Source organism: Pygocentrus nattereri, chromosome 3 (genome assembly GCF_015220715.1).
Source record: "Pygocentrus nattereri isolate fPygNat1 chromosome 3, fPygNat1.pri, whole genome shotgun sequence".
In the NCBI taxonomy this organism is placed as follows: domain Eukaryota; kingdom Metazoa; phylum Chordata; class Actinopteri; order Characiformes; family Serrasalmidae; genus Pygocentrus; species Pygocentrus nattereri.
In genome coordinates this window covers 2,411,771-2,436,007 of record NC_051213.1, presented here as the reverse complement: position 1 = coordinate 2,436,007, position 24,237 = coordinate 2,411,771, and the positions used below count along the sequence as shown (strand labels likewise).

At 46.0% G+C, this 24,237-nt stretch overlaps 1 protein-coding gene across 1 annotated transcript in view; it reads right to left on the bottom strand.

Annotated features, from left to right (window-relative positions):
* The window catches only part of dnah3 (dynein axonemal heavy chain 3), a 101,034-nt gene that overhangs the window by 55,447 nt on the left and 21,350 nt on the right, over positions 1-24,237 (bottom strand). The window contains exons 13-27 of the mRNA XM_037536069.1: positions 23,230-23,414; positions 18,079-18,202; positions 16,161-16,314; positions 15,934-16,078; positions 14,352-14,563; positions 9,675-9,766; positions 9,484-9,598; positions 9,159-9,275; positions 7,573-7,752; positions 5,772-5,908; positions 5,262-5,463; positions 4,209-4,301; positions 2,661-2,771; positions 1,579-1,693; positions 339-537 (exon numbers count right to left, since the gene is read on the bottom strand). Coding sequence (XP_037391966.1) covers positions 339-537; positions 1,579-1,693; positions 2,661-2,771; positions 4,209-4,301; positions 5,262-5,463; positions 5,772-5,908; positions 7,573-7,752; positions 9,159-9,275; positions 9,484-9,598; positions 9,675-9,766; positions 14,352-14,563; positions 15,934-16,078; positions 16,161-16,314; positions 18,079-18,202; positions 23,230-23,414 — 2,181 coding nt within the window. The remainder of the gene's footprint in view (positions 1-338; positions 538-1,578; positions 1,694-2,660; positions 2,772-4,208; positions 4,302-5,261; positions 5,464-5,771; positions 5,909-7,572; positions 7,753-9,158; positions 9,276-9,483; positions 9,599-9,674; positions 9,767-14,351; positions 14,564-15,933; positions 16,079-16,160; positions 16,315-18,078; positions 18,203-23,229; positions 23,415-24,237) is intronic.

Sequence of the window (24,237 nt, the reverse complement as noted above, 5' to 3'; positions counted from 1 at the left end):
AAACCTCATATCTCCACTTTTGTTGTTTTTCAGTTTTTGACATCCATTGAAAATACCTGTTGTCCTATACACTGTGTGTAAATTTCTTGATGAGAGGACCAAAAGAAATGACCCAGAATTACTTGGAAAGACGTCTGGTTCCATTGACTTACATTAAAAGTAAAGTAGGTTTTTTCCTTCTCCTGTAAAATTCTTATTTTGGAGATATGAGGTTTAGATCTGATAGCAGTTTAGCATATTTAGTATTTATGTAGTATATATACTAGTATTTAAAGTATATTTAGCATACAAATGTATGTGCCGTGTGTCTCCGTGTGTGTGTGTGTGTGTGCTGTAACCTGTAGCAGCGGTCAGTCAGGGGAGTGATGACCAGTCGGGGGGAGTTGCCCAGGTACTCGTATCCGTACTTCAGCTCAGTGGTGATCATTCTCAGCATGACGTCCCCATCCTCCCAGTAATAGCGCAGCTGTGAGATCCACTGGAAATCATTCAGGGACGACACACCGTCCTGCGCCAACTTCACCACCACATCACGCGCTGACCAGAAAAGGAAGCCAAGGTCATGACCTCTCCAAACTCAGTGCCTAATACAATCAATAACATACAGCTGCAGATGCCACTCGCATGACCCACCAGCACCACTCTCACAGCCTTGCTCAAGGGCTCCAATGTAGGGATCAGTGATTAGGGCACCATGTCTGTTCCCTGTAATAGATTCTATAGTGCTCCAATGTAGGGATCAGTGATTAGGGCACCATGTCTGTTCCCTGTAATAGATTCTATAGTGCTCCAATGTAGGGATCAGTGATTAGGGCACCATGTCTGTTCCCTGTAATAGATTCTATAGTGCTCCAATGTAGGGATCAGTGATTAGGGCACCATGTCTGTTCCCTGTAATAGATTCTATAGTGCTCCAATGTAGGGATCAGTGATTAGGGCACCATGTCTGTTCCCTGTAATAGATTCTATAGTGCTCCAATGTAGGGATCAGTGATTAGGGCACCATGTCTGTTCCCTGTAATAGATTCTATAGTGCTCCAATGTAGGGAACAGTGATTAGGGCACCATGTCTGTTCCCTGTAATAGATTCTATAGTGCTCCAATGTAGGGATCAGTGATTAGGGCACCATGTCTGTTCCCTGTAATAGATTCTATAGTGCTCCAATGTAGGGATCAGTGATTAGGGCACCATGTCTGTTCCCTGTAATAGATTCTATAGTGCTCCAATGTAGGGAACAGTGATTAGGGCACCATGTCTGTTCCCTGTAATAGATTCTATAGTGCTCCAATGTAGGGAACAGTGATTAGGGCACCATGTCTGTTCCCTGTAATAGATTCTATAGTGCTCCAATGTAGGGAACAGTGATTAGGGCACCATGTCTGTTCCCTGTAATAGATTCTATAGTGCTCCAATGTAGGGAACAGTGATTAGGGCACTAATTCAAAAACACATTCACTTAATCAACAGTGCCACTTCATCTCAATATCATAGGCATAACTATTCTGCTGCACAAAAGAACAGTATGAATTCTAAAATATTTAATACAATGCGTAGTCAATTGTAAAGCCCATATTTACCGTGTACATCAATGACTGTCAGCGCGCCGAGAGTCATCCTCGCTCCTCCAGACAGTTTACCTCTAACCAGCTCAACAATGTCTGCAATCTGAGCATTAGACTGTTCCACATACGCCTGTAACGCGCACACACACACACACACACACACACACACACACACACACGCACAGTGTATCATGGTTGCTCTGCTGATAAACAGATCTATGTAAAAAGTTGTATAACCTTTCTTATAGAGATCTGGTACTGCTAATTTTAAATGCCCAAACCTTTGACATTAAGACCTGACCTGACCGATACTTTGAAATTTCAAGCCCAAACCCCTGAATTTCAGAACTTGAAGCTTAAGTTTGAATTCAAAACCTTATCTTTGAGATCAGATCTGAACAGGCCTCACTGACAAAGCTGAGTTTAAAGCCTGAACCCTCGTCTTTGGACCGGACATGACCAGGCCTAACTGACCCTGCTGATACTGATACCTGCTTTGAGGCCTGAAGCCTAGTCTTTGAGAGCTGATCTGATGAGACCCGTCTAGTACTGGTATTTTAAAAGCCCAATCTTTGAGACCTCCTGACTCAAGTGTCTTTTTATTCTGTCTCGCGTGAACCACTGGTAAAATCAGCTTTGTTGTGCACATACAAGACAATACTAGAGATAATTATGCAGGAATATTCTTTCAGGTAAAAATTCATTCATTAGAAGACAAAGCCAAGCCCGACTGAGCTTAATGTTGAATGTGAAAACATGGCCCAGACCTTCAACTAAAAACTAAAAGATTTTGAGTAAGACAGGTGACCTCTATCATGTGTGTGTGTGCGTGTGGTTGGTTAGTGTAGTGGTTAACACCTCTACCTTCTACACTGTTAGCTGGGGTTCAATCCCCCACCTGGGTAACCACCCTACACTATACCAATGAGTCCCTTGGCAAGACTCCTAACACCACCTTCACCTCTCTGTGTAAAATTATGAAATTGTAAGTCGCTCTAGATAAGAGCGTCAGCCAAATGCAGTGTGTGTGTGTGTGTGTGTGTGTGTGTGTGTGTGTGTGTGTGTGTGTGTGTGTGTGTGTGTGTGTGTGTACTCACAGGTAGAGTATTGTTCTGTATAGCGTGAGACACTTCACTGGTCCAGAAAATGGACGATGCACAAATAACAACCTGACCAGGCCACTGCAACACCCACTTCTTCCTGGGGACCTGAACGGCACAGAGTTGGACCGTGAGTTTAGAGTCGAGATCCAACAGCAGCAGAGCTTTCAGCCAGGTTTAGTCACATACTCAGAAAGAAATCTGCACCTCTTTGCAGCTGTGAAAATTCCCTCTGAACCCCCTGATGCAATTTCTGATTCTCACAGAAGCGGTTTACAGCGCAAGAGTGCATGTGGAAGTGTTACCTAGTGGATAAGAGCTGATGGCTCTGCTGAGTGTCTCTCTCACCTCAGCGTCACTGTTAAATACTGCCAGTGTTTCACAATATGCAATATGAATTATGACTGCCTTTGGTTCATTAACCCCTTTATACAACCCCAGTTTCAAGAAGGTTAGGGCGCCGTGCAAAATGAAAATAAAAACATTTTAAAATGGACTGAGGCGAAGTGGAAGTGGAGTAAAATTCAATAAATTTTGTTTATTCAAATATTAACACTTTACTCAGTAAATAAACACAAACTGCACAAATAAATAGATTTTGAAAATGTGTCTTGGGTGCCTGAGACTTTCACACAGTGCTGTACATGTATTGGCAACATCTGCTGCCGTCCAGACGACGTCTTTTTCAGGGAAGGTCTTGATTATTTCAGCAGGACGATGTCAAACCACATTCTGCATGTATTACAGCAGCACTGCTCCGTATTAAAAGAGTCCAGGTGCTAAACTGACCTGCCTGCAGTCCAGACCGGTCACCACTGAAAACATTTGGCATGTTATGAAATGAAAATTATGACAAATGAGCCCCTAAAACTGACGATTAGCTGAAATCCTGAATCAGACAAGAACAGAAAACATTTCACTGTCAGAGCTGCAGCAGCGTCTCCTCAGTTCCCAAACAATGACAGAGCTGTTAAAGACGAGGAGATGAAGCTCAGCGGTGAACAGACCCGTCCCAACAAATAAAAACATTTTAAAAATAATTAAATTTCTCAGTTTAAACATTTGATTTGTTGTTTTTGTACCATTTTCAATGAAATATAGGGTTTAAATGATTTGCACATCATTGCATTTTGTTTTTATTTATATTTTGCACAGCATCCCAACTTTTTTGGAGATAAGGTTGTAATAACAAAAGTAAAATATCACATCGAAGGAAAACCTAATATACAGGTAAAATGTAGGATATGAGACCTGAACATGCACAACAAAAGCAAACACTGGTTACATACAGCAATAACACTGTTAGGATCCCTGGTGAAATAATTGCCCACCGTTTATTAAATTAGAGCAAGTAGTGAAGCCCATGTTTAGGGCGGTAGGGTTGGGTTCCTGTTTCGAACCATTTCATGACGTGTTTGTGACGCTGATGTTTGTGGAGATTTGATGAAATCTCTTTTGTCTTTTATTCCAGTTTTTATTTCTCAGACTGTTTAGTTTTCTCTCCAGAATAAGCTGTGATGTGTGTGAAGTGGGGGATGTGTGTACCTGAGGGTACTGCTCTACTCCCTGCCGGATTACATCCCTCACACTGCTCAGCATCATGTTCTCCACCTGCAGAAGCCACTTCTCCACCATTCCCTGAACAACACACAGCATAACATTACGCACACACAATATATAGCGACATATAACTAAGCAGTAGAACCCAAGAGGGAGTGCGTTATTTGATCTGGTGTCCGTAGATCATCCCAGCCGTGATGTTACTGGTGATAACTCCCTCCTCGAGTGTCTCTACTGCTTTAATACAGCAGTTAAATAAATACAGTAAGAAATGAATAAACTGGCCGTGAACGCGGCGTTTAATGTGTTTTAATGTTCAGCTCCTTCCTCCTAATTATAGCTCCTTAACGAGTAGCTCATTGCTACGTCAGAGTAACAAGCTCCACCCACTCGCTGCACAGTCTGCTGTAAGCCACGCCTTCTAAAGTGCAGACTGAGCCGTAAAACTGACCTAATATCAGGTTCAGCTCAGTTTGGTCAGTTTCTCCAGATCAGTATTAATGTTGTTTTGTTCCAGCCGGTCTGTAAAGCTTCTTACAGCCCGTTTAGTTTGGCGAATGGTGTTGGGTTCATTTCTGGCTGATTCCAGGTTCTTCAGCTGTTCTTCTGTCACAGCTGCCGACTGAAAAGCGGCTCAGTGGTGACGACAGTTTGGGAATTTAGCGTCGTCTCGTCTTCAGAGTCGGACCAAATCGGCTGTCGGTCAGATGTGGTCTTAACAGCGTCCGTTTTCTGTTTGTGGCAAAGTCAGAAGTAAAAACGTTCAGATGGCTCGAGCGTCTCCTACAGCTGTCAGAGTCGTTGCTTAGCAACAGCGTCTCAGCGGAGTGATGCAGTGATTGTGAAAAACCTGTGATGTTATGGTGAAATAACCACATGGTTAGAACGCCGCTCAACTAATCAGCTCGAGTGGCCTGGAACTCACTGTTGTATAATATACTATATTACCTGGGTGGATGATGTCTGTAAATATAGTATATATTATATACTGTATAATGTATTATAGATTATATCTGTAGTGGTCAGTGTGCTGCGTGCCTTGGCCTTAGCTGGGTAGATGATGTCAGTGAATGGTACGCTCTCTTTCTCTGAGCTGATCATGCCCGTAATCTCCAGCTCTGGGGTGAACTCCAGCTTAGCGATGCCCTCAAAGCACTTCTTTAGGTGGGGCTGCACACGCAGGGGGTCCTTTGTCTCTGACAGGATCTCCAGGAGCTCATCATTAGACAGGAAGAAAAACCTGAGCGCAGACAGAGAGACAGTTAACAGAGGTTCATCACAGCAACTGCAAAAGCTTTTGATGTCAACTGTTCAAATGGTAGCAGGTACCTAGAAATATCTGGATTTAAGGTTTCACAGTGTGTCTAGATCACTAGACCACAGATTTAAAACACATGCTGGTCATGGCTGCAGAATCTGCTCAAACATTTATTAAATCGCTTTATTTGATTTAATTCACAAAAAGCCACAATGTTCTAATTCAATCTAATGTATTCTATAATGTGTTTGTCTCCTGCGGAAGCTCACGGGTCAGTCTGATCGTGTTACCTGGGAAAGTAGAGTCTCTTTTTCTCCAGGTAGGTGTTGAGTCCACGCTGAATGTCCTCCAGGTAGATGTTTGACTCCTGCAGGCGGGACAGCATGTTGGGCTGCCCAGTGGCCACTAGCACACGTGTGTCCTTCAACTAACATAAACACACACACAGAAATATCAGATACATATTACATTTTTCAGTTTTTGGCATAATCTGAAAATTTCTGTTTCCCTTAACACTGTGTGTAAGTTTCAGGATTGTAGGGGCCCAGGCTGCGCTGCCGGCTGCCAATAGAGGGCGACGGTGGCAAGGTGTCGTAACTTCAGGGAACCCTAGGGCTGATTAGGCCCAACCTGACTCACCTGTTGACTCCTCTACTTAAGGCTGTGGCAAACTGCAGCCTGTGTCACACCTTTGTAGAGGGGTGACTGGTACGGTATGCAGCCCAGATGGGCATTTAAACAAAATGAAAATGAAAAGGAAAAAGAAAAGAGAGAAATTGCACGAAAACGACTTAAAAGCCAAACAGAAGACAAGAAGCAGCTCAAAGCCATATGAAAGGTGTTTGCTCCACAAAGAACAAACAGGTGAAACACTGGGTCTGCCTACCTCTCATAATTACAGTGGAAGTAACTTGTGTTTACTGTTTATCTTTTATTTCACATTTCTAGTTCAGATTTGATTGAGCACGCTGCTTTCAGCATCCCCTTTGTTTGCCCTTTTCCCGCCTTTATATTTCCTATTCCTTGAGGTGTTTTCCCCGTTTTCATCTGCGTGGTGCAGTCGTAACTTCACGGACCATCAATCAGTACATCGGCTATTCAAGCCTGGCCTTTTTTCTAACCCTACAAAATTCTCATTTTGGAGATACATCGATGCTGTCTGAAGAAAACCTTGTGAGTGCGCAGACCCACGTTAGAGCAGTTATTCTGAGGCCACTCTAACTCACTCATTATGAAGCTATGTTTGAGTTCGCGGCCGTTTGCATTGAGCCAACTGAGGGTAAACTACCCTGCTGAGTGCTGCACACAGCAGGGAGCGTGAAATACCAGCACCACTGATTAGACAGGCTTGTTTTTGACCAAAAGTGGCGAAAAGAGTGAACGATAAAGTCGAATGTTTACCTGACGTGAGTTAAACACAAAGTAAGGAGTGGAGTTTTTTTGTTTGTGCTTCTCAAATACAAACAGAGCGTGGCGGTAAAGACTACCGGCAGATCTAACACTGTTATGCAAAGAAGCATTAAAGTGTCCAAATGGTTCTTTAAGTGTTCCTGGTTCTATATAGAACCATTGTCTTTTCTAAAGAAGAGCAGTCTTTTTGAGATCCTGACCACCTCCTTGTTTCTACGCTCACTGTCCACTTTATCAGCTCCACTGACCGTATAGCTGCACTCTGTAGTTCTACAGTTACAGACTGTAGTCCATCTGTTTCTCTGATACTCTGTTACCCTGTTCTTCAGTGGTCAGGACCCCCATGGACCCTCACAGAGCAGGTACTGTTTGGGTGGTGGGTCATTCTCAGTACTGCAGTAACACTGACGTGGTGGTTTTGTGTTAGTGTGTGTTGTGCTGGTGCGAGTGGATCAGACACAGCAGTGCTGCAGATGAGTCTGCAGACACGTGATGAAGGGGTTGAACTAAAGCTGATGGCTGCATCAGCATTTACTGAACATTCACAGTGTGAAGACATTCACAGCTGCACTGAACAGCAAAACATCTGCATCTCAATAATACTGATCATGATAAAGATTGACATTTTGGACATTTGTACATTAACTGTACACTAAAACACACACACACACACACACACACCGCTTCAGCGATGATGTCCTTCCAGTAGCTGTCCACGATGCCAAACTTGCGGCCCTCCTCAGGCATCTGGGCGATGATGTCATCAGAGCTGAAGATGGGCTCCAGGTAGAGCCAGGTGGACTGACACTTCAGCATCGCGTCCAGGATGTCCTGCATCAGCAACAACTTCTCCTCCCACAGCTGCAGAGACAGAGAGAGAGAGAGACAGAGAGAGACAGAGAGAGAATGCGAGAGAGAGAGAGACAGAGAGAGAAAGTGAGAGAGAAAGTGAGAGAGAAAGTGAGAGAGAGAGAGAGAGAGACAGAGAGAGAATGCGAGAGAGAGAGAGACAGAGAGAGAAAGTGAGAGAGAGAGAGAGAGAGCCAGAGAGAGAGAGAGAGAGACAGAGAGACAGAGAGAGAAAGTGAGAGAGAGAGAGAGAATGCGAGAGCGAGAGACAGAGAGAGAATGCAAGAGAGCGAGACAGAGAGAGAAAGCGAGAGAGAGAGAGAGAGAGAGAAAGCGAGAGAGAGACACAGAGAGAGACAGACAGAGAGAGACAGAGAGAGAGAGAAAGCGAGAGAGAGAAAGCGAGAGAGAGAGAGAGAGAGAGAGAAAGCGAGAGAGAGACACAGAGAGAGACAGAGAAAGAGACAGACAGAGAGAGACAGAGACAGAGAGCGAGAGACAGACACAGAGAAAGAGACAGAGAGAGAGAGACAGAGAGCGAGAGAGAGACAGAGAGCGAGAGAGAGTGAGAGAGAGACAGAGAGTGAGAGAGAGACAGAGCGAGAGAGAGACACAGAGAGAGACAGAGAAAGAGACAGACAGAGAGAGACAGAAAGAAAGACAGAGAGAGAGAGAGACAGAGAGAGAGAGAGAGAGAGAGAGAGAGAGACAGACAGAGAGAGAGAGAGACAGAGAGAGAGAGAGAGAGAGAGAGAGAGAGAGAGAGAGAGAGAGACAGAGACAGAGAGAGAACATAAAGGAGATGTTATGTTCTATGTTATGTTCTAGGAGAACTGGCAGCACAGTATGTTCACACCTGTCACAGTCTGAGAGACAAAGAGTGACCACACCATGTCAGAGACCTAAAAACACACACGCTTTGCTTTTATTATTATTATTATTATTATTATTATTACTATTATTAATGTATATGTTCAAAAGCTTTCTCAATACAAGTGCTAATATGTGTCATGGTTCTATACAGAACCATCTTCAGCACATTCCCCATTACTCTGAAGAACTGTTAAATACTGCGAAGAACCCTTTAATCAGTATTTTGAGGTTCTCTATCTCTATAGAACCATTTTTACTAAGGTACCCATGAAGAACCATCATTTTTAAGTGTGCACTGTAGATATTGTACCACATACCTACCCAATTAATATCTAGAACCTGTAGAGAATTTCAGTGCAGTTGAGCTAGACTGCTGGAACTAGCTGGAACCATCATGTAACCTAAACTAATGATCTGATTCTGTGGAGTTTGTTCCCCTAATATGTGAAGCTAATGTCACAGGCAGGATGTAAGCCCGTCTCCGTCAGGGGGTTCACACAGAGTGAGTGTGTGTGTGTGTGTGTGTGTGTGTGTGTGTGTGTTACCTTGCATTCTGCTTCGATGGGCTTTATGAACGGAGACCCCCTCATCGTCTGGGTCTTAATGACATGATCGTCCAGCAACACCTGGATATCGTCCACTGCAGAGACAACGCTGGTCCCCTGTTCACACAAACACAGACACACAGAGCTGTACAGGAGGGCGTATGTGTGTTTTTTCACTCCATCCATCCATCATGTCTGTCTGCCTGTCTGTCTGCCTGTCTGTCTACCTCCCAGTGGCGCAGTGGTAGCTCCACAGACCACCGATCAGTACATCGGCAGTTCAAGCCGGAACTAACTGCTGTATATTTGTGTATACGCGTGTTACCGTGTCTCTGTACTGGGCAAACACAAAGCGAAGTTCAGCCCATTCATTCTTCATCTTCTCCAGTGCTTTCTCCAGCGAATATTCCTTACTGGCAGATGCTCCAATCTCCTCCAACCTCCAGAAAGAGAGAGAGAGATGGTCAGAGATTCCGTAGTAAACACACAATCTTATTGTTCTGTAACTCCTCTTACTTGTCTGTGAATTCGGACAGTCCGAGCTCCACCATGTTGAGGAGAGAAGTGTCAGCCTCTGGCTTCACCTCAAATCCCACGATGGCGCTGATCTAAAAACAACCATCAATAATTCAACACACACCATCCTATCCCACCACACTCCACTAGGGTGATCAATCCAATCCAACACGGCTGCCATCCAGCAAGCTGAGCCAAAGTGGCTGTGATCCATCCAATTAGCGCTGCGTTCAGAGCCAACATGGCCATCAACAGTCCACACCGCCATGAAGTTAACACTACAAATATTACTGAGTTTGGCACGACGCAGCTCTGTGGGAGATTCATTTACTGCAATGAGCACTGACATTTTTGGTCAGCTGTTCTTTTATTGATCACTTCGACGTGTGAGGTTCTAACGCTGGCTTTACACGATGAAACGTTCATGCAACTTTAGCTGCTCGAAACCTCCATGAACCTAAACTGCAGTGGAGTTGCAGAATGTAAAGCTGCAACAGTTGCAAGTGCCTCAACTCTGTAAAGATTCCTGAAGCAACCAATCAAAAGTGGCAACAGTGCATCACGTGATCATGTCAAACGACATCCTTTCCACGCATTGATTTCACCAGATCGACGGACAAGAAAGGGAAACGGAAGACGGTTGACTGGGCGATTGAAAAGGACTCAAGGTTTCCCAAACCAGAAGAATAAACATGATTTTCACGTACGTTTCTGTAACCAGCTGCTTTAACTAGCCAATGCTTGGCCAGCATTTATTCTGCTTTAGGCTTCTATCATGTCTTACAGCACATAAGCTGGCCTTCCAGTGCATCGTGGGCCCGACTCGACTCGATTCGACTTGCTTTTGGTACCAGCTACTTCATGTTCCACTGCAGATACAGCGCCCCTCAGTGTAGCTGGTCGTCATAGCGACATGAAGGAGAGAAATTTTTGTTCAGAAGAAAGAAAGACTGCTGACCAAAACAGGAGATACTACATTAGACAAGGAGACGATTCTGGTTGCACAAAAAGGAGACGCCAGAGAAAGAGTAGTAGCCGTCTGGAACATTTTAACATCACCTTTTTGGATCAGCTCAGCTCGCTTGGAACCTGGGTGGTCCCAAAAATATTACCCAGTAACAATAATGGAAAACCAAGAAAAGCAAGTCGCGTCGAGTTGAGCCAAGCCGGTACCATGCCGTGGAAAAAGCAGCTGTAGATGCATCTCCTCTCATGTTGCACCAAATTAGACGCTGAAATTCATTTGTGATCCAAAGGAGCGTTTTTCAGAAGAGCAGAGTGAGACGCGCTTGTGATGAATGTGGTCTGAGAGGCATCATTAGGTTATAAGCTTCACCTTCATTAAGAGCCCTCTTGTCTCTGTTACCTTTCTGGTTTCTCCCTTTTAGTAAAGAGCTGTAATAACTAGACCTGCCAGAGTCTCTGCTGCTCTGTTAACCCTGTGATCAGCCACTCTTTACAGAACTGACTCTGTGTGTTTTTCTTTTCTTTGCCGAGTTGATCAGCTGCCCATCCTGTGCGTCTGATGCTTTTCTTCATCTGCCTTGATCGGGCATCCACTGCTCGCCAGCCTTCTGGACCGGCTTGACCACCATCGAGCTTCATGCTGCACGATGCTGTGCAAACCTCACCCTCATGAACTGACCCTCCGATGATGCTGCTGTATATATTTAAACTGTCTAATTAGCCGTTGCCTGTTTTTCCCCATGTTTTATTGTAATACTTTAAACTAACACTGTTTCCTAACCGGTGTGAACCAGAGGAGGATGGGTTCCCTTTTTGAGTCTTGGTTCCTCTCAGTGTTTCTTCCTCTTGCTCTTAGGGAGTTTTTCTTCCCACTGTCGCCATTTGCAACGCTCATGGGGGCTCGGGCCAGATTATTCTGTAAAGCTGCTTTGTGACAACACCTGCTTATAAGCATATAAATAAACTTGGACTTGACTTTGACCTTAACGGCTACTTAAAGATTCATCTTCAAAGGCCTAAAATGCAATAGATAAAAAAAAATCTCTGCAAATATCTAGTTAAGAACGCAAAGATATAGAAATAAGGACAATGAAAGCTGGAAAAAACACACACTGATGATAAACATGCTGCAAATATGTAAATTACACCTTTTGGGTGCCTTTATAGTGAGAAAGATACGGTGTATCAAAAATCATTTGGCTAATTAGTGGAGAATCTAATGTGCTGCATGCAACTTGCAGGCAACTCACAACATCCTCACATGCCCCCTGGCTGATGGGTGTCCTGCGCAGCAACCAGCAAGAACTAAGGAAGGCTGAGAGAAGGTGGAGGAAATCGCAGCTCGACTCGGATCTTCACTCCTACCAATCTCTCCTTTCCAAGTTCTCACTCGAAGTTACTGCTGCAAAGTCATCTGTCTACAGAGGGAAACTGGGAGCATCAGCATCTGATCCACGCAAGCTCTTCAACATTTTCTCCTCTCTTCTCAACCCTCCTCCTCCCCCTCCATCCTTCTCTCACCCCTGGGGATTCTGTCACCTTCTTTGAGTAGAACGTTGATAGAATCTGCCAGTCTTTTCCCTCTGTCCCCACTCCTTCCACTAGACCGCCTCCTCTCGTTCTCAACCCCTTAAACTGTTTTTCTTCTCTTTCCGCAGATGCTGTCCTTCAACTGATCAAATCCAGTAACCCAACCACCTGCCCACTGGATCCCATCCCATCTGCATTGTTTCAGTCAATCTCCAAGGACCTACTGCCCTTCATCACTTTTCTCATCAACAAGTCCTTGGCATCACTCAAAGTTCCATCAACTTTCAAGATTGCAAGAGTACTCCCCATCTTGAAGAACCCATGCTTGACAGCTCTGATGTCAACAACTACAGACCGGTATCACTTCTTTCTTTCCTTTCAAAAAATCTTGAACGTGCAGTCTATAATCAACTTTCTCTCTTTCTCACACAGAACCAGCTCCAGGACCCCAAACAGTCTGGCTTCAAATCAGCGCACTCCAGAGAAACTGGTCTTATAGCGGTGACCGAGAAGCTCCAATCAGCAAGATCAGCCAAACTGTCATATGTCCTGATTCTTCTTGATATCTTAGCAGCTTTTGACACAGTCAACCATACAATCCTTCTGGACATCCTCACCAACCTTGGAATCACTGGCTATGCGAGGAAGTGGTTCAAGTCCTATCTGGAGGATCGCTCTTATGAGGTAACATGGAGAGAGTTCACAACTTCTCCATGCAGGTTCTCAACTGGTGTTCCACAAGGCTCAGTGCTGGGCCCTCTTCTCTTTTCTCTTTACACTAGCTCTCTTGGTGATGTAATATCTTCTCATGGCTCCCTCTTATCACTGTTATGCTGATGACACTCAACTAATGCTTTCTTTCTCACCCTCTGACACACAGGTTTCCAGTCGCATCTCTTCATGTCTGTCTGACATCTCTCACCATCTCTCATCAAGCCTCTGCAGCTCATCCAGAACGCGGCAGCACGGCTCATCTTCAATCTACCCAAGTTCAGCCACGTCACCCCACTGCTGCACTCCCTTCACTGGCTTCCTGTAGCTGCATCAGATTTAAACCCTAATGCTGCCTACAAAGCCAGAAATGGACCAGCCCCTACAGACTTGATGGCAATGGTGAAATTTGGAACTGAACCACGAGCCCTTCGAGTGCAGCTCGGCTTGACCCGCCATCCTTCAAGGTGCATTAAAGACGAGCGTGGAGAATGTTCTCTGTACTGGGAGCCAGGCGGTGGAATGAACTCCCCCTGGCTGTCCGAACAGCAGAGTCTCTCACTGTCTTCAAACACAGACTGAAGACCGTCTCTTTACACAGCACTTAAATCAGCCCTGAATTAAGTATTGATTGCAATATATTGTGCTGCACTTGTGTTTTAGTGTAGTGTATTATATTGTATTGCACTGTTCTGTGTTCAGCTCTGCTCCTTTTCTCTCTGTATCTACAGTGACTGTGTTTCTATCAGTATCTGAGCTCAGGACCGTCTTTCTCTCTAACCTACTGGTCACTAGCAGAGAGACTTTCTCTAGACAGACAGAGCTCTTCTGGTAAATCGCTCTGGATCAGAGCGTCTGCTAAATGATGTAAACAGATAAACGGACAAAACGGACATACATGAAAGTTGCACCATGTAAAGCCAGCCTTGCACATGTGCCTGCTGAGATACAGCAAACAGAGAGAAAGAAAAGAGGGGGACATGGAGGAGGGAAAGTTCTAACTGCAAAAACAAAGAGGAGTGCTGCCTGAAAAGGAAGCCGCTGGACTGTATCTAAACACAACCGCTGCATGTTTGTCTTAATATGCCTGTGAATAAATGATCAAAATGTATTGTAAAGTGTAACATGGTAACATGTGACACTTTGTTCTAGGTCAGTGGTCTCCGACACTGACCCTGGAGATCTACCTTCCTGCAGTGTCTGGTTCCAACCACAATCTGCCACACCTGCTCAAGCTAATTAACCTATTCAGATGTTCCTGATTGGCTCAATAGTGATAGGTAACGGGAGGGGAAGCATGTTAGATGCAGGCTGGAACTAAACTCTGCTAGGCGGCGGCTCCAGGTCCAGGGTTGGAGACCACTGTTTTAATGGTAAAGAAAATGGAAAAGGCATGACCTTCTCAGTTAAAACGTTCATCCTAAACTGCCTCACATACAGTGAGAAAGAAAAGCCAGAGAAAGAGAGGACCTTCTCCCAGTGGCGCTGTTTGATGCCGGGGTTGCAGATGGTGGTCAGTATGGGCAGGTGCTGTTTGAATTTGTCGATTTTAACACCGAAGCTGTCAGCCAGGCGCCGCGGCCCGGCCATCTCGGAGAACGTCTTGGTCAGTTTGTACATGGTGCGCCACATGTTCCCCAATTCATCAGAAATCTTCACGGCATCCAGATGGACAAAGGGCCCTGGACATACACACACACACACACACACACACACACACACACACACACACACACACACACACACACACACACTCTAACATGTACAGTGTATATCGCTGCTGTTGAAAGAAAACCTTGTATCTCCAAAATGGTAACTGTACAGGAGAAGAACGTACTTTACTTTGAATGTAAGTCAAATATGCAATATTTGTATATACATTGCTGCCGTTGGAACAAAACCTCATATCGCTATTTTTGCAAATAATTTTGCAAATAAATTGTAAATTCCATGATGATTGGACCAAAAGAAATGACCTAAAATGACTTGGAAAAACGTCTGGTTCCATTGACTTACATTAGAAGTAGAGTAAGTTTTCACCTTCTCCTGGAAAATTACAATTTTGGAGATACGAGGTTTTGATCAGACAACAGCAATATGTCTGTGTGTATATTCCAATAACAAGACTGATTACTGTGCAAAAGCCGTCAAAACTAATCAACACCAGAATAAAGGTTTGGGTGGCATCATGGCTCAAAGTGCTATAAATATAAAAATATTAATAATATATGACATAATGCCGTGATGTTACTGGTGATAACTCCCTCCTCGAGTGCTCTACTGCTTTAATACAGCAGTTAAATAAATACAGTAAGAAATGAATAAACTGGCCGTGAACGCGGCGTTTAATATGTTTTAATGTTCAGCTCCTTCCTCCTAATTATAGCTCCTTAACGAGCAGCTCGTTGCTACGTCAGAGTAACCAGCTCCGCCCACTCACTGCTCAGCCGGCAGTTTGTTCTCCAGCTCCACACAGACCGACTGACCGCTTGGGAATTTAGCGTCGACTCGTCTTCAGAGTCGGACCAAATCGGCCGTCGGTCAGATGTGGTCTTAACAGTGTCCGTTTTCTGTTTGTGGCAAAGTAAGAAGTGAAAACGTTCAAACGGCTTGAGCGTCTCCTACAGCTGTCAGAGTGGTTGCTTAGCAACGGCATCTCAGAGGAGTGATAGAGTTGTAAAAAACCTGTGATGTTATGGTGAAATAACCGCAGGGTTAGAACGCCACTCAACCAATCAGCTTGCGTGACCGGAACGAACTGATGTATAAATAATAAAACATCATTATGGATAACTTATTATTATTATTATTATTATTATTATTATTATTATTATTATTATCATTATAAATAAAACAGCATTCGCCAACACTCACTGTCAATAAACTTTAAAATGAAAGCATTTGGAACAGCATGATACATCTCTGGCCTTTTTTCACTAATTTGAAAACACAGCAGGTTCTGTGTTTCAGTTTCCCCCATTAATATTTAGATTAGATCAGTGAGAACAGCTACAGTAATCTCAGTTTCTGGGTCTGTGTTAGGAGGCGTTACCGTTCATCCAGACGTCTGAACTGCTGTGGAAGCTGAGCGCTGTGTTCCAGAGCTGATCATACGGCTGTTTACTCAGCATGAGCGACTGCAGCAGGGGGAACTGACTCTGCTCTCTCTCCAGCAAACTCTCCTCCTTATTAATGCACTGATGACACAAACACATCCAGCAGCACCGTTATCAGCTGTCTCAAACACACACACTCACACACACACACTCACACACACACCTCCAGCTCTGTGGCTGCATCCTCCAGGCAGGCTGAGAGCTCCTTCAGTTTCTCCACATTGTTCTTCATCTCCTCTACACTCATATTTTCTTTCTTCTTAAACGCCTCCACTTCCTTTCCAATGGCCTGCAGAGTGTTCTCCAGCTTCACGATCCTATCACACACACACAGACACACACACACACACACACACACACACACACACACACACACACACACACACACACACCTCTTTAACTACACTCTGAAGGTGGGTGGGTGTTTCTAATGAAATGGCCAGTGAGTGGAAGTACAAGATAGGCGTTTCTAATAAAGTGGCATGTAAATGAAAGAACAAGGTGTTTCTAATAAAGTGGCCAGTTATTGGAAGTACAAGGTAGGTGTTTCTAATAAAGTGGCCAGTAAGGGAAGTACAAGGTAGGTGTTTCTAATAAAGTGGCCAGTGAGTGGAAGCACAAGGTAGGTGTTTCTAATAAAGTGGCCAGTAAGGGAAGTACAAGGTAGGTGTTTCTAATAACGTGGCCAGTGAGTGGAAGCACAAGGTGTTTCTAATAAAGTGGCCAGTTAGTGGAAGTACAAGGTAGGTGTTTCTAATAAAGTGGCCAGTAAGTGGAAGTACAAGGTAGGTGTTTCTAATAAAGTGGCCAGTAAGTGGAAGTACAAGGTAGGTGTTTCTAATAAAGTGGCCAGTAAGTGGAAGTACAAGGTAGGTGTTTCTAATAAAGTGGCCAGTGAGTGGAAGTACAAGGTAGGTGTTTCTAATAAAGTGGCCAGTGAGTGGAAGTACAAGGTAGGTGTTTCTAATAAAGTGGCCAGTGAGTGGAAGCACAAGGTGGGTGTTTCTAATAAAGTGGCCAGTGAGCGGAAGCACAAGGTAGGTGTTTCTAATAAAGTGGCCAGTAAGCGGAAGTACAAGGTAGGTGTTTCTAATAAAGTGGCCAGTGAGTGGAAGCACAAGGTGGGTGTTTCTAATAAAGTGGCCAGTGAGCGGAAGCACAAGGTAGGTGTTTCTAATAAAGTGGCCAGTGAGCGGAAGTACAAGGTAGGTGTTTCTAATAAAGTGCCCAGTAAGCGGAAGTACAAGGTAGGTGTTTCTAATAAAGTGGCCAGTAAGCGGAAGTACAAGGTAGGTGTTTCTAATAAAGTGGCCAGTGAGTGGAAGTACAAGGTAGGTGTTTCTAATAAAGTGGCCAGTGAGTGGAAGCACAAGGTAGGTGTTTCTAATAAAGTGGCCAGTGAGTGGAAGTACAAGGTGCGTGTTTCTAATAAAGGGGCCAGTAAGTGGAAGCACAAGGTGGGTGTTTCTAATAAAGTGGCCAGTAAGTGGAAGTACAAGGTGGGTGTTTCTAATAAAGTGGCCAGTGAGTGGAAGCACAAGGTAGGTGTTTCTAATAAAGTGGCCAGTGAGTGGAAGCACAAGGTGGGTGTTTCTAATAAAGTGGCCAGTGAGTGGAAGCACAAGGTAGGTGTTTCTAATAAAGTGGCCAGTGAGTGGAAGCACAAGGTGGGTGTCTCTCCAGCGTGATCTTCAGCATTAGTTCACCTCACTTGAAGGGGTTTCTGTCACTAAACCCTTGTCAGTATTTGCTATTTAGACCTGCTGCTTTAACTCTGGACACCTAAACAATTTCCCTGGATTGATTAATGTAAACAAGGTACCCAGAATGCATTTTGGTCTGTAAATTGGTCACTTAAACATGTACTGTGTATCTCTACTGAATATCTTGTAAAGGCACTTTATTCTTGAAGAAGAATGTGTGTAAATGTTCTCCAGTTGTTTGTAGAGTTACGGCTGCCATCAGGTAGTCTGAAGAGAAAGTTTGATGGATTTAACACCAGCAACTAAATGAGGTGTGTGTGTGTGTGTGTGTGTGTGTGTGTGTGTGTGTGTGTGTGTGTGTGTGTGTTTTCAGGGTACCTCTTGAGCAGTATGTCCTCAGCATGGTCTCTTTGAGTGGTCAGTTTGCCTCTGCTGCCCTCACACACAGAAACAATCTGCAGTGGCCAGTGGAACACCCTGCTGTTCAGCTTAACATCCTCACCTACACAACACACACACACACACTGTGTGTGATACTGAATCCTTTATCCAGTATTTAACAAGGCAACTGATTTTTCATCTAAGAGTTTTAATTTTCAGTTTGGTTCTTTAGAGAGCAAACAGTATTGTTTATGTTGCAGCTTTGGTTAGTAAACAGTACTGGAATTGTGCTTGTGTGTTTGTTGTACTCTACGCATGCGTGACTATGGTGGGCAGTGTGCATTCGGTGGACACAGCGGACCGCTGAGACAGAGGAGCAGCATATAAAACACAAGCAAAGACGAGCCATTATCATGTTTATGATGATGGACTGAGACGTTGAGTCACTCCTTGTACAATTTCAAGTCAGCTGCCAGTGTGTAGTGAAACATGTGCCCAGCTCTGATTGTGATATCGGCATTTTTCTACCCCAGTTTGAGTTATAGGGAAGTAGCAGTAACACTAACCAATCAGCTCTCAGTAGCAGTAACACTAACCAATCAGCTCTCAGTAGCAGTAACACTAACCAATCAGCTCTCAGTAGCAGTAGCGCTAACCAATCAGCTCTCAGTAGCAGTAACACTAACCAATCAGCTCTCAGTAGCAGTAACACTAACCAATCAGCTCTCAGTAGCAGTAACTCTAACCAATCAGCTCTCAGTAGCAGTAACACTAACCAATCAGCTCTCAGTAGCAGTAACGCTAACCAATCAGCTCTCAGTAGCAGTAACTCTAACCAATCAGCTCTCAGTAGCAGTAACTCTAATCAATCAGCTCTCAGTAGCAGTAACACTAACCAATCAGCTCTCAGTAGCAGTAACTCTAACCAATCAGCTCTCAGTAGCAGTAACACTAACCAATCAGCTCTCAGTAGCAGTCAAATCAAATCAAAATCAAATCAGATTTATTGTCACATCACGAGAGTACAGGAGTACAGGTGAGTGAAAAACTTGGGTGCAAGTTCCCACTGAATGCAGCGACAGTAAATACAACAGTGTACAAAAAAAAAAAAAAGATATATAAATATAGAAATATACAGTAAACCAACTTTAACAATATACACAGACATTATGTACATAATTATATGCATAATCTTATTGCACTGAATGTGAGGTAAAAAGTCATAAAATAAGGATACTGCACTGCTGTGTACATGTGCAATAATCTATGTATGTGTGTAAGTACGGAGATAGTCCAGTAGGTGACTTAGAGTAGCTTAGAGTAAAGTGCATGGTAGAGACTGAGTCCGAATGTGCAGTGTAAAGTGAAGTAAAGTAATGGAGTGCAGGATAAAGTGCAGAGTGCATTGAGTTCGTATGGGGTGGCAATGGGGTGGGTGGGTAGGGCAGAACACTGTTCTACTGTCTGTTCCACAGTCTGGTCGCCTGGGGGAAGAAGCTGTCTCGGAACCGGTTGGTTCTGGTCTTCAAGCTTCTAAGCCTCCTTCCACTCGGCAGTTGTGAAAACAGGCAGTGACTTGGGTGGTAGGGGTCCTTCATAATCCTTCTGGATTTCCTCAGGCAGCGGCTGGTGTATAAATCCAGAAGGTTTGGGAGCTGAACTCCAGTGATGTGTTGTGCTGTGCGTACTACCCTCTGCAGGGATTTCCTCTCGAGGGCGGTACAGCTCCCGTACCAGGTAGTGATGCTGCCAGTCAGAATACTTTCCACAGTGCAGGTGTAGAAAGTCCTGAGGATGCTGGGGTTCAGACCAAACCTCCTCAGCCGCCTGAGGAAGTAGAGGCGTTGTTGGGCCTTCTTCACCACCCGTGTGGTGTGTTCTGTCCATGTCAGATCCTCGCTGATGTGAACACCAAGGACTTGAAGCTGCTAACCCTCTCTACCGCAGTCCCATTGATGGAGATCGGGGGGTGTACTCTCTCCTGCTTCCTGAAGTCCACGATCAGCTCCTTAGTCTTACTGACGTTTAGAGAGAGGTTATTCTCCTGGCACCAGTTTTCCAGGATGTTAACCTCCTCTCTGTAGGCCGATTCATCGTTGTTGGAGATCAGGCCTACAATCGTTGTGTCGTCAGCAAACTTGATGATGACATTGGAGCTGTGTCTGGCTGTGCAGTCGTGGGTGTACAGGGAGTACAGGAGCGGACTGAGCACACAGCCCTGAGGGGCTCCAGTGTTGAGGGTCAGAGAGGAGGATGTGATGTTGCCCATCCTTACCACCTGCCGTCGACCCGTCAGGAAGTTAAGGATCCAGCTGCACAGTGTCCTGTTCAGACCCAGATCCCGGAGCTTGATGTCGAGCCTTGAGGGAACGATGGTGTTGAATGCTGAACTGTAGTCCACAAACAGCATTCTCACATACGTGTCCTTCTTGTCCAGGTGGGAGAGGGCAGTGTGTAGGGTCAGGGCGATCGCATCGTCCGTAGATCTGTTCCGCCTGTACGCAAACTGGAGTGGGTCCAGGGTGGCAGGCAGTGAGGAACAGATGATATCCCTGACCAGCCTCTCAAAGCATTTGCTTATGATGGAGGTTAGGGCAACAGGTCTCCAGTCATTCAGACAGGTAGTGCTGGCTGTCTTAGGAACTGGCACAATGGTGGCCAGTTTGAAGCTTGCCGGCACGATCGAGAGAGAGAGTGAGGTGTTATAGATGTCTGCATACACTCCTGCTAATTCCGTAGAGCAGACTTTAAGCACTCTCCCGGGTACGCCGTCTGGACCAGCTGACTTGCGTGGGTTCACCCGTTGGAAGGCTCTGCGCACCTCAGCTTCGGAGACAGAGGGTGGGTTGGGATCAGCGGTGGGCGGGGCACTCTCCAGGCACACAGCGTGATCTGCCTCGAAGCGAGCGTAGAAGTGGTTCAGCTCGTCTGGCAGAACAGCGCTGGTGTTGGACAGACTGCGAGAGCTTCTCTTGTAGTCTGTGATGTTATTTAGCCCCTGCCACAAGCTCCGGGTGTTGGCTGTGTTGAACTGTGCTTCCACTTTCTCTTTGTACCCGCGCTTGGCTGCTTTAATGGTTCTACGGAGAGCATAGCTGGCTTGCTTATACTCCTCCGTATTCCCAGATCTGAAGCAGCACTGCGTACGCTGAGAGCGGAGCGCACGTCACGGTTCAGCCAGGGCTTCTGATTGGGGTAGACGCGGACTGATCTGGAGGGCACTACGTCATCCACACACTTGCGTATGAAGGAGGTGACGACATCTGCGTACTCGTCAATGCTGTCTGACGAATCACGGAACATCTCCCAGTCCACGTGATCAAAACAGTCCTGAAGTGTAGCGTCTGATTGGTCACCCCAACGGCGCACCTCCCTGGTGGTGGGCGGCTCCCGTTTCAGCCTCTGCCTGTAGGTTGGCAGGAGTAAGATGGAGGAGTGATCTGATTTGCCGAACGGGGGTCGAGGGAGGGCTTTGTAGGCATCCCGGATGTTTGTGTAGCAGTGATCGAGTGTCCGGTCTTTCCTCGTGAAACATGTGATGTGCTGGAAAAGTGTAGGACAGAAAGTTTTGAAGTTAGTCCGGTTAAAGTCCCCTGCAACAATGAGTGCAGCCTCCGGGCGCGCGGTCATCTGCTTGTTGATAGCCTCGTGCAGCCTCCCGAGCGCGAGGTCCGAGTTAGCCTGCGGGTGGATGTACACCGCTGCTAGACACAGTCCCATGATCTCACGGGGTAGCCACCCCGGCCGGCAGGAGATGATCAGAAACTCCAGCTCCGGCGAGCAGAAAGACTCGATGGAATGTACATTCCTCCGATCACACCAAGCATTGTTGATCAGGAAACATACACCACCTCCTTTACTTTTCCCGGAGAGCTCTTTGGTTCTGTCGGCACGGTGCAGAGAGAACCCCGCGGGTTCGATGGCGTGATCAGGGACATCCTCGGATAGCCAGGTCTCTGTGAGGCAGATAACGCTGCAGTCCCTAATCTCCCGCTGGAAAGCGATCCGTGCGTGGAGCTCACACAGCTTGTTGTCCAAGGACTGCACGTTAGCCAGTAGTAAGGTGGGAAGAGGCGGACGGTGAGCTCGGCGTCTCAGCCTGACGAGCACACCGGCTCTCCTGCCTCTTTTCCGGCGTCTCCGGCGCGAGCATGGCCAGGCGACCCAGGTGAACGGAGCCTCCCCGATGTTTGTAAACAAAGGATCAGCGTTGTGGAACTCGAAGTCCGGTTTGCGGTGGGTGAGCGACGATCTGATTTCCAGAAGTGTTTGTCGGTCGTAGGTGATGAAACCAGTAACGTTTAGTGCAAAAAGAGTGACAAACAAACACACAAACAACGAAAAACTGCAAAAGTAAGTGGGAGCTCGCAACACGGCAGCCATGCTCGGCGCCATCTTGGATCTTGGATCTTATCTTACTTAGTAACAGTAATGTTACCGTCTGTTTGTTGAAAGAAGCATTCAGGTGAGTTTTCTTTGCGTTTGTAGTGAAACTCATCTCCTACTTTCTGAAATGAAAGGAAAGTTCTGGGCGAGTTTTTAGAAAATATTTAAGTGTTTTTAGCCGTTGAGCTCCATTCACTCCCATTCTTTGAGGACTCGCTCGTGGGCGCCCTCTGCTGGTAGCAGGCCTGTTTTTGATATAACAGGGGAAATAGGAAGTGGCCGGACTCTGGTCGTATGACTAGCTGTATGAGTCCGGCTTTAGCGTCGTCTTGCTTCACTCTGTAGAGCTGCTGAGCGTTCCTGTCTGTAAACTGCCTTCCGTGTTTCTTTGCCGTGGTTTTGGACTTCTTTGCCTTTTTGTCTCCACCCTTTCGGATCTGGTTGCCTGACGTTGTGTGCTATGTTTGTCTTTTTCTGTATTTTGACCTTTCTGGATTTGACCACTGCCTGTTTTTTCAGCATATTGTCAAGCCCTTTCCTGGTAAAGCCTCAATGCCTTTCTTTCACCGTGAGCGTCCGGCTGGTTCTGTTCCATTACGGTGAGAAACGGATGTGCTGATGCGGCTTTCTCACAACCCACTCGTCCCCACACTGTGACCCACCAGTGGGTCGTGATCTACAGTTGGAAAACCCCCCAAAAGCACAAACCCCAACACACACACATACACACACACACACACACACATGCCCACCCAACAGTACCTGACAGGGCGGCGTAGTCCAGCAGGAAGCTGAGGCGGTGGGCGGCTTCCTCGACCTCATCGCAGAGTTTGTGCACAGTGACGTCGGTGGTGTGCTTCAGGAACTCACTGAGCTCCACCAGCTCCTCTGTGTTGGCCGGCACACTCGTCACCGTGTCCACAATCTGCTCGTACCGCTGACAGATGCTGCACACATGCGTACAGAGAGACACCAGCAGGACGTGTGAGAGACCAGGGGCCGCGGCCTATCTTCAGTCTGAATCTAAGATCTGACAGGTCAAGATCAGATTTTTCACAAATTCATCTTACAGAAGCAAATCTGACCCTGATTTAGGAATCTTCTCATCTTACAGCGGCTTTTCTCGTCTCCAGTTAAGAAACCTAAACTCGACAATCAACTGTCACGTCTGTTACCTAGCAACCAACCAGATGGGCACAGCTGAAATGTAAACACGTAGTCAAAGTAATCGAACTAGTCAGCCAGACAGCCGACGTTACTGATTTAAGAAGCTCAAACATAACTGAAGTGCTATAAACGTGAAGTTAATAACGTTGTGTCAGCGCCCCCTGCTGTTCATCAGAGCTCCCCCTGCTGTTCATCAGAGTCGCCCCCCGCTGTTCATCAGAGTCGCCCCCCGCTGTTCATCAGAGTCGCCCCCTGCTGTTTCTCAGAGTCGCCCCCCGCTGTTTCTCAGAGTCGCCCCCTGCTGTTCATCAGAGCTCCCCCTGCTGTTCATCAGAGCTCCCCCTGCTGTTCATCAGAGTTGCCCCCCGCTGTTCATCAGAGTCGCCCCCCGCTGTTCATCAGAGTCGCCCCCCGCTGTTCATCAGAGCGCCCCCTGCTGTTCATCAGAGTCGCCCCCTGCTGTTTCTCAGAGTCGCCCCCCGCTGTTTCTCAGAGTCGCCCCCTGCTGTTCATCAGAGCTCCCCTGCTGTTCATCAGAGCTCCCCCTGCTGTTCATCAGAGTTGCCCCCCGCTGTTCATCAGAGTCGCCCCCCGCTGTTCATC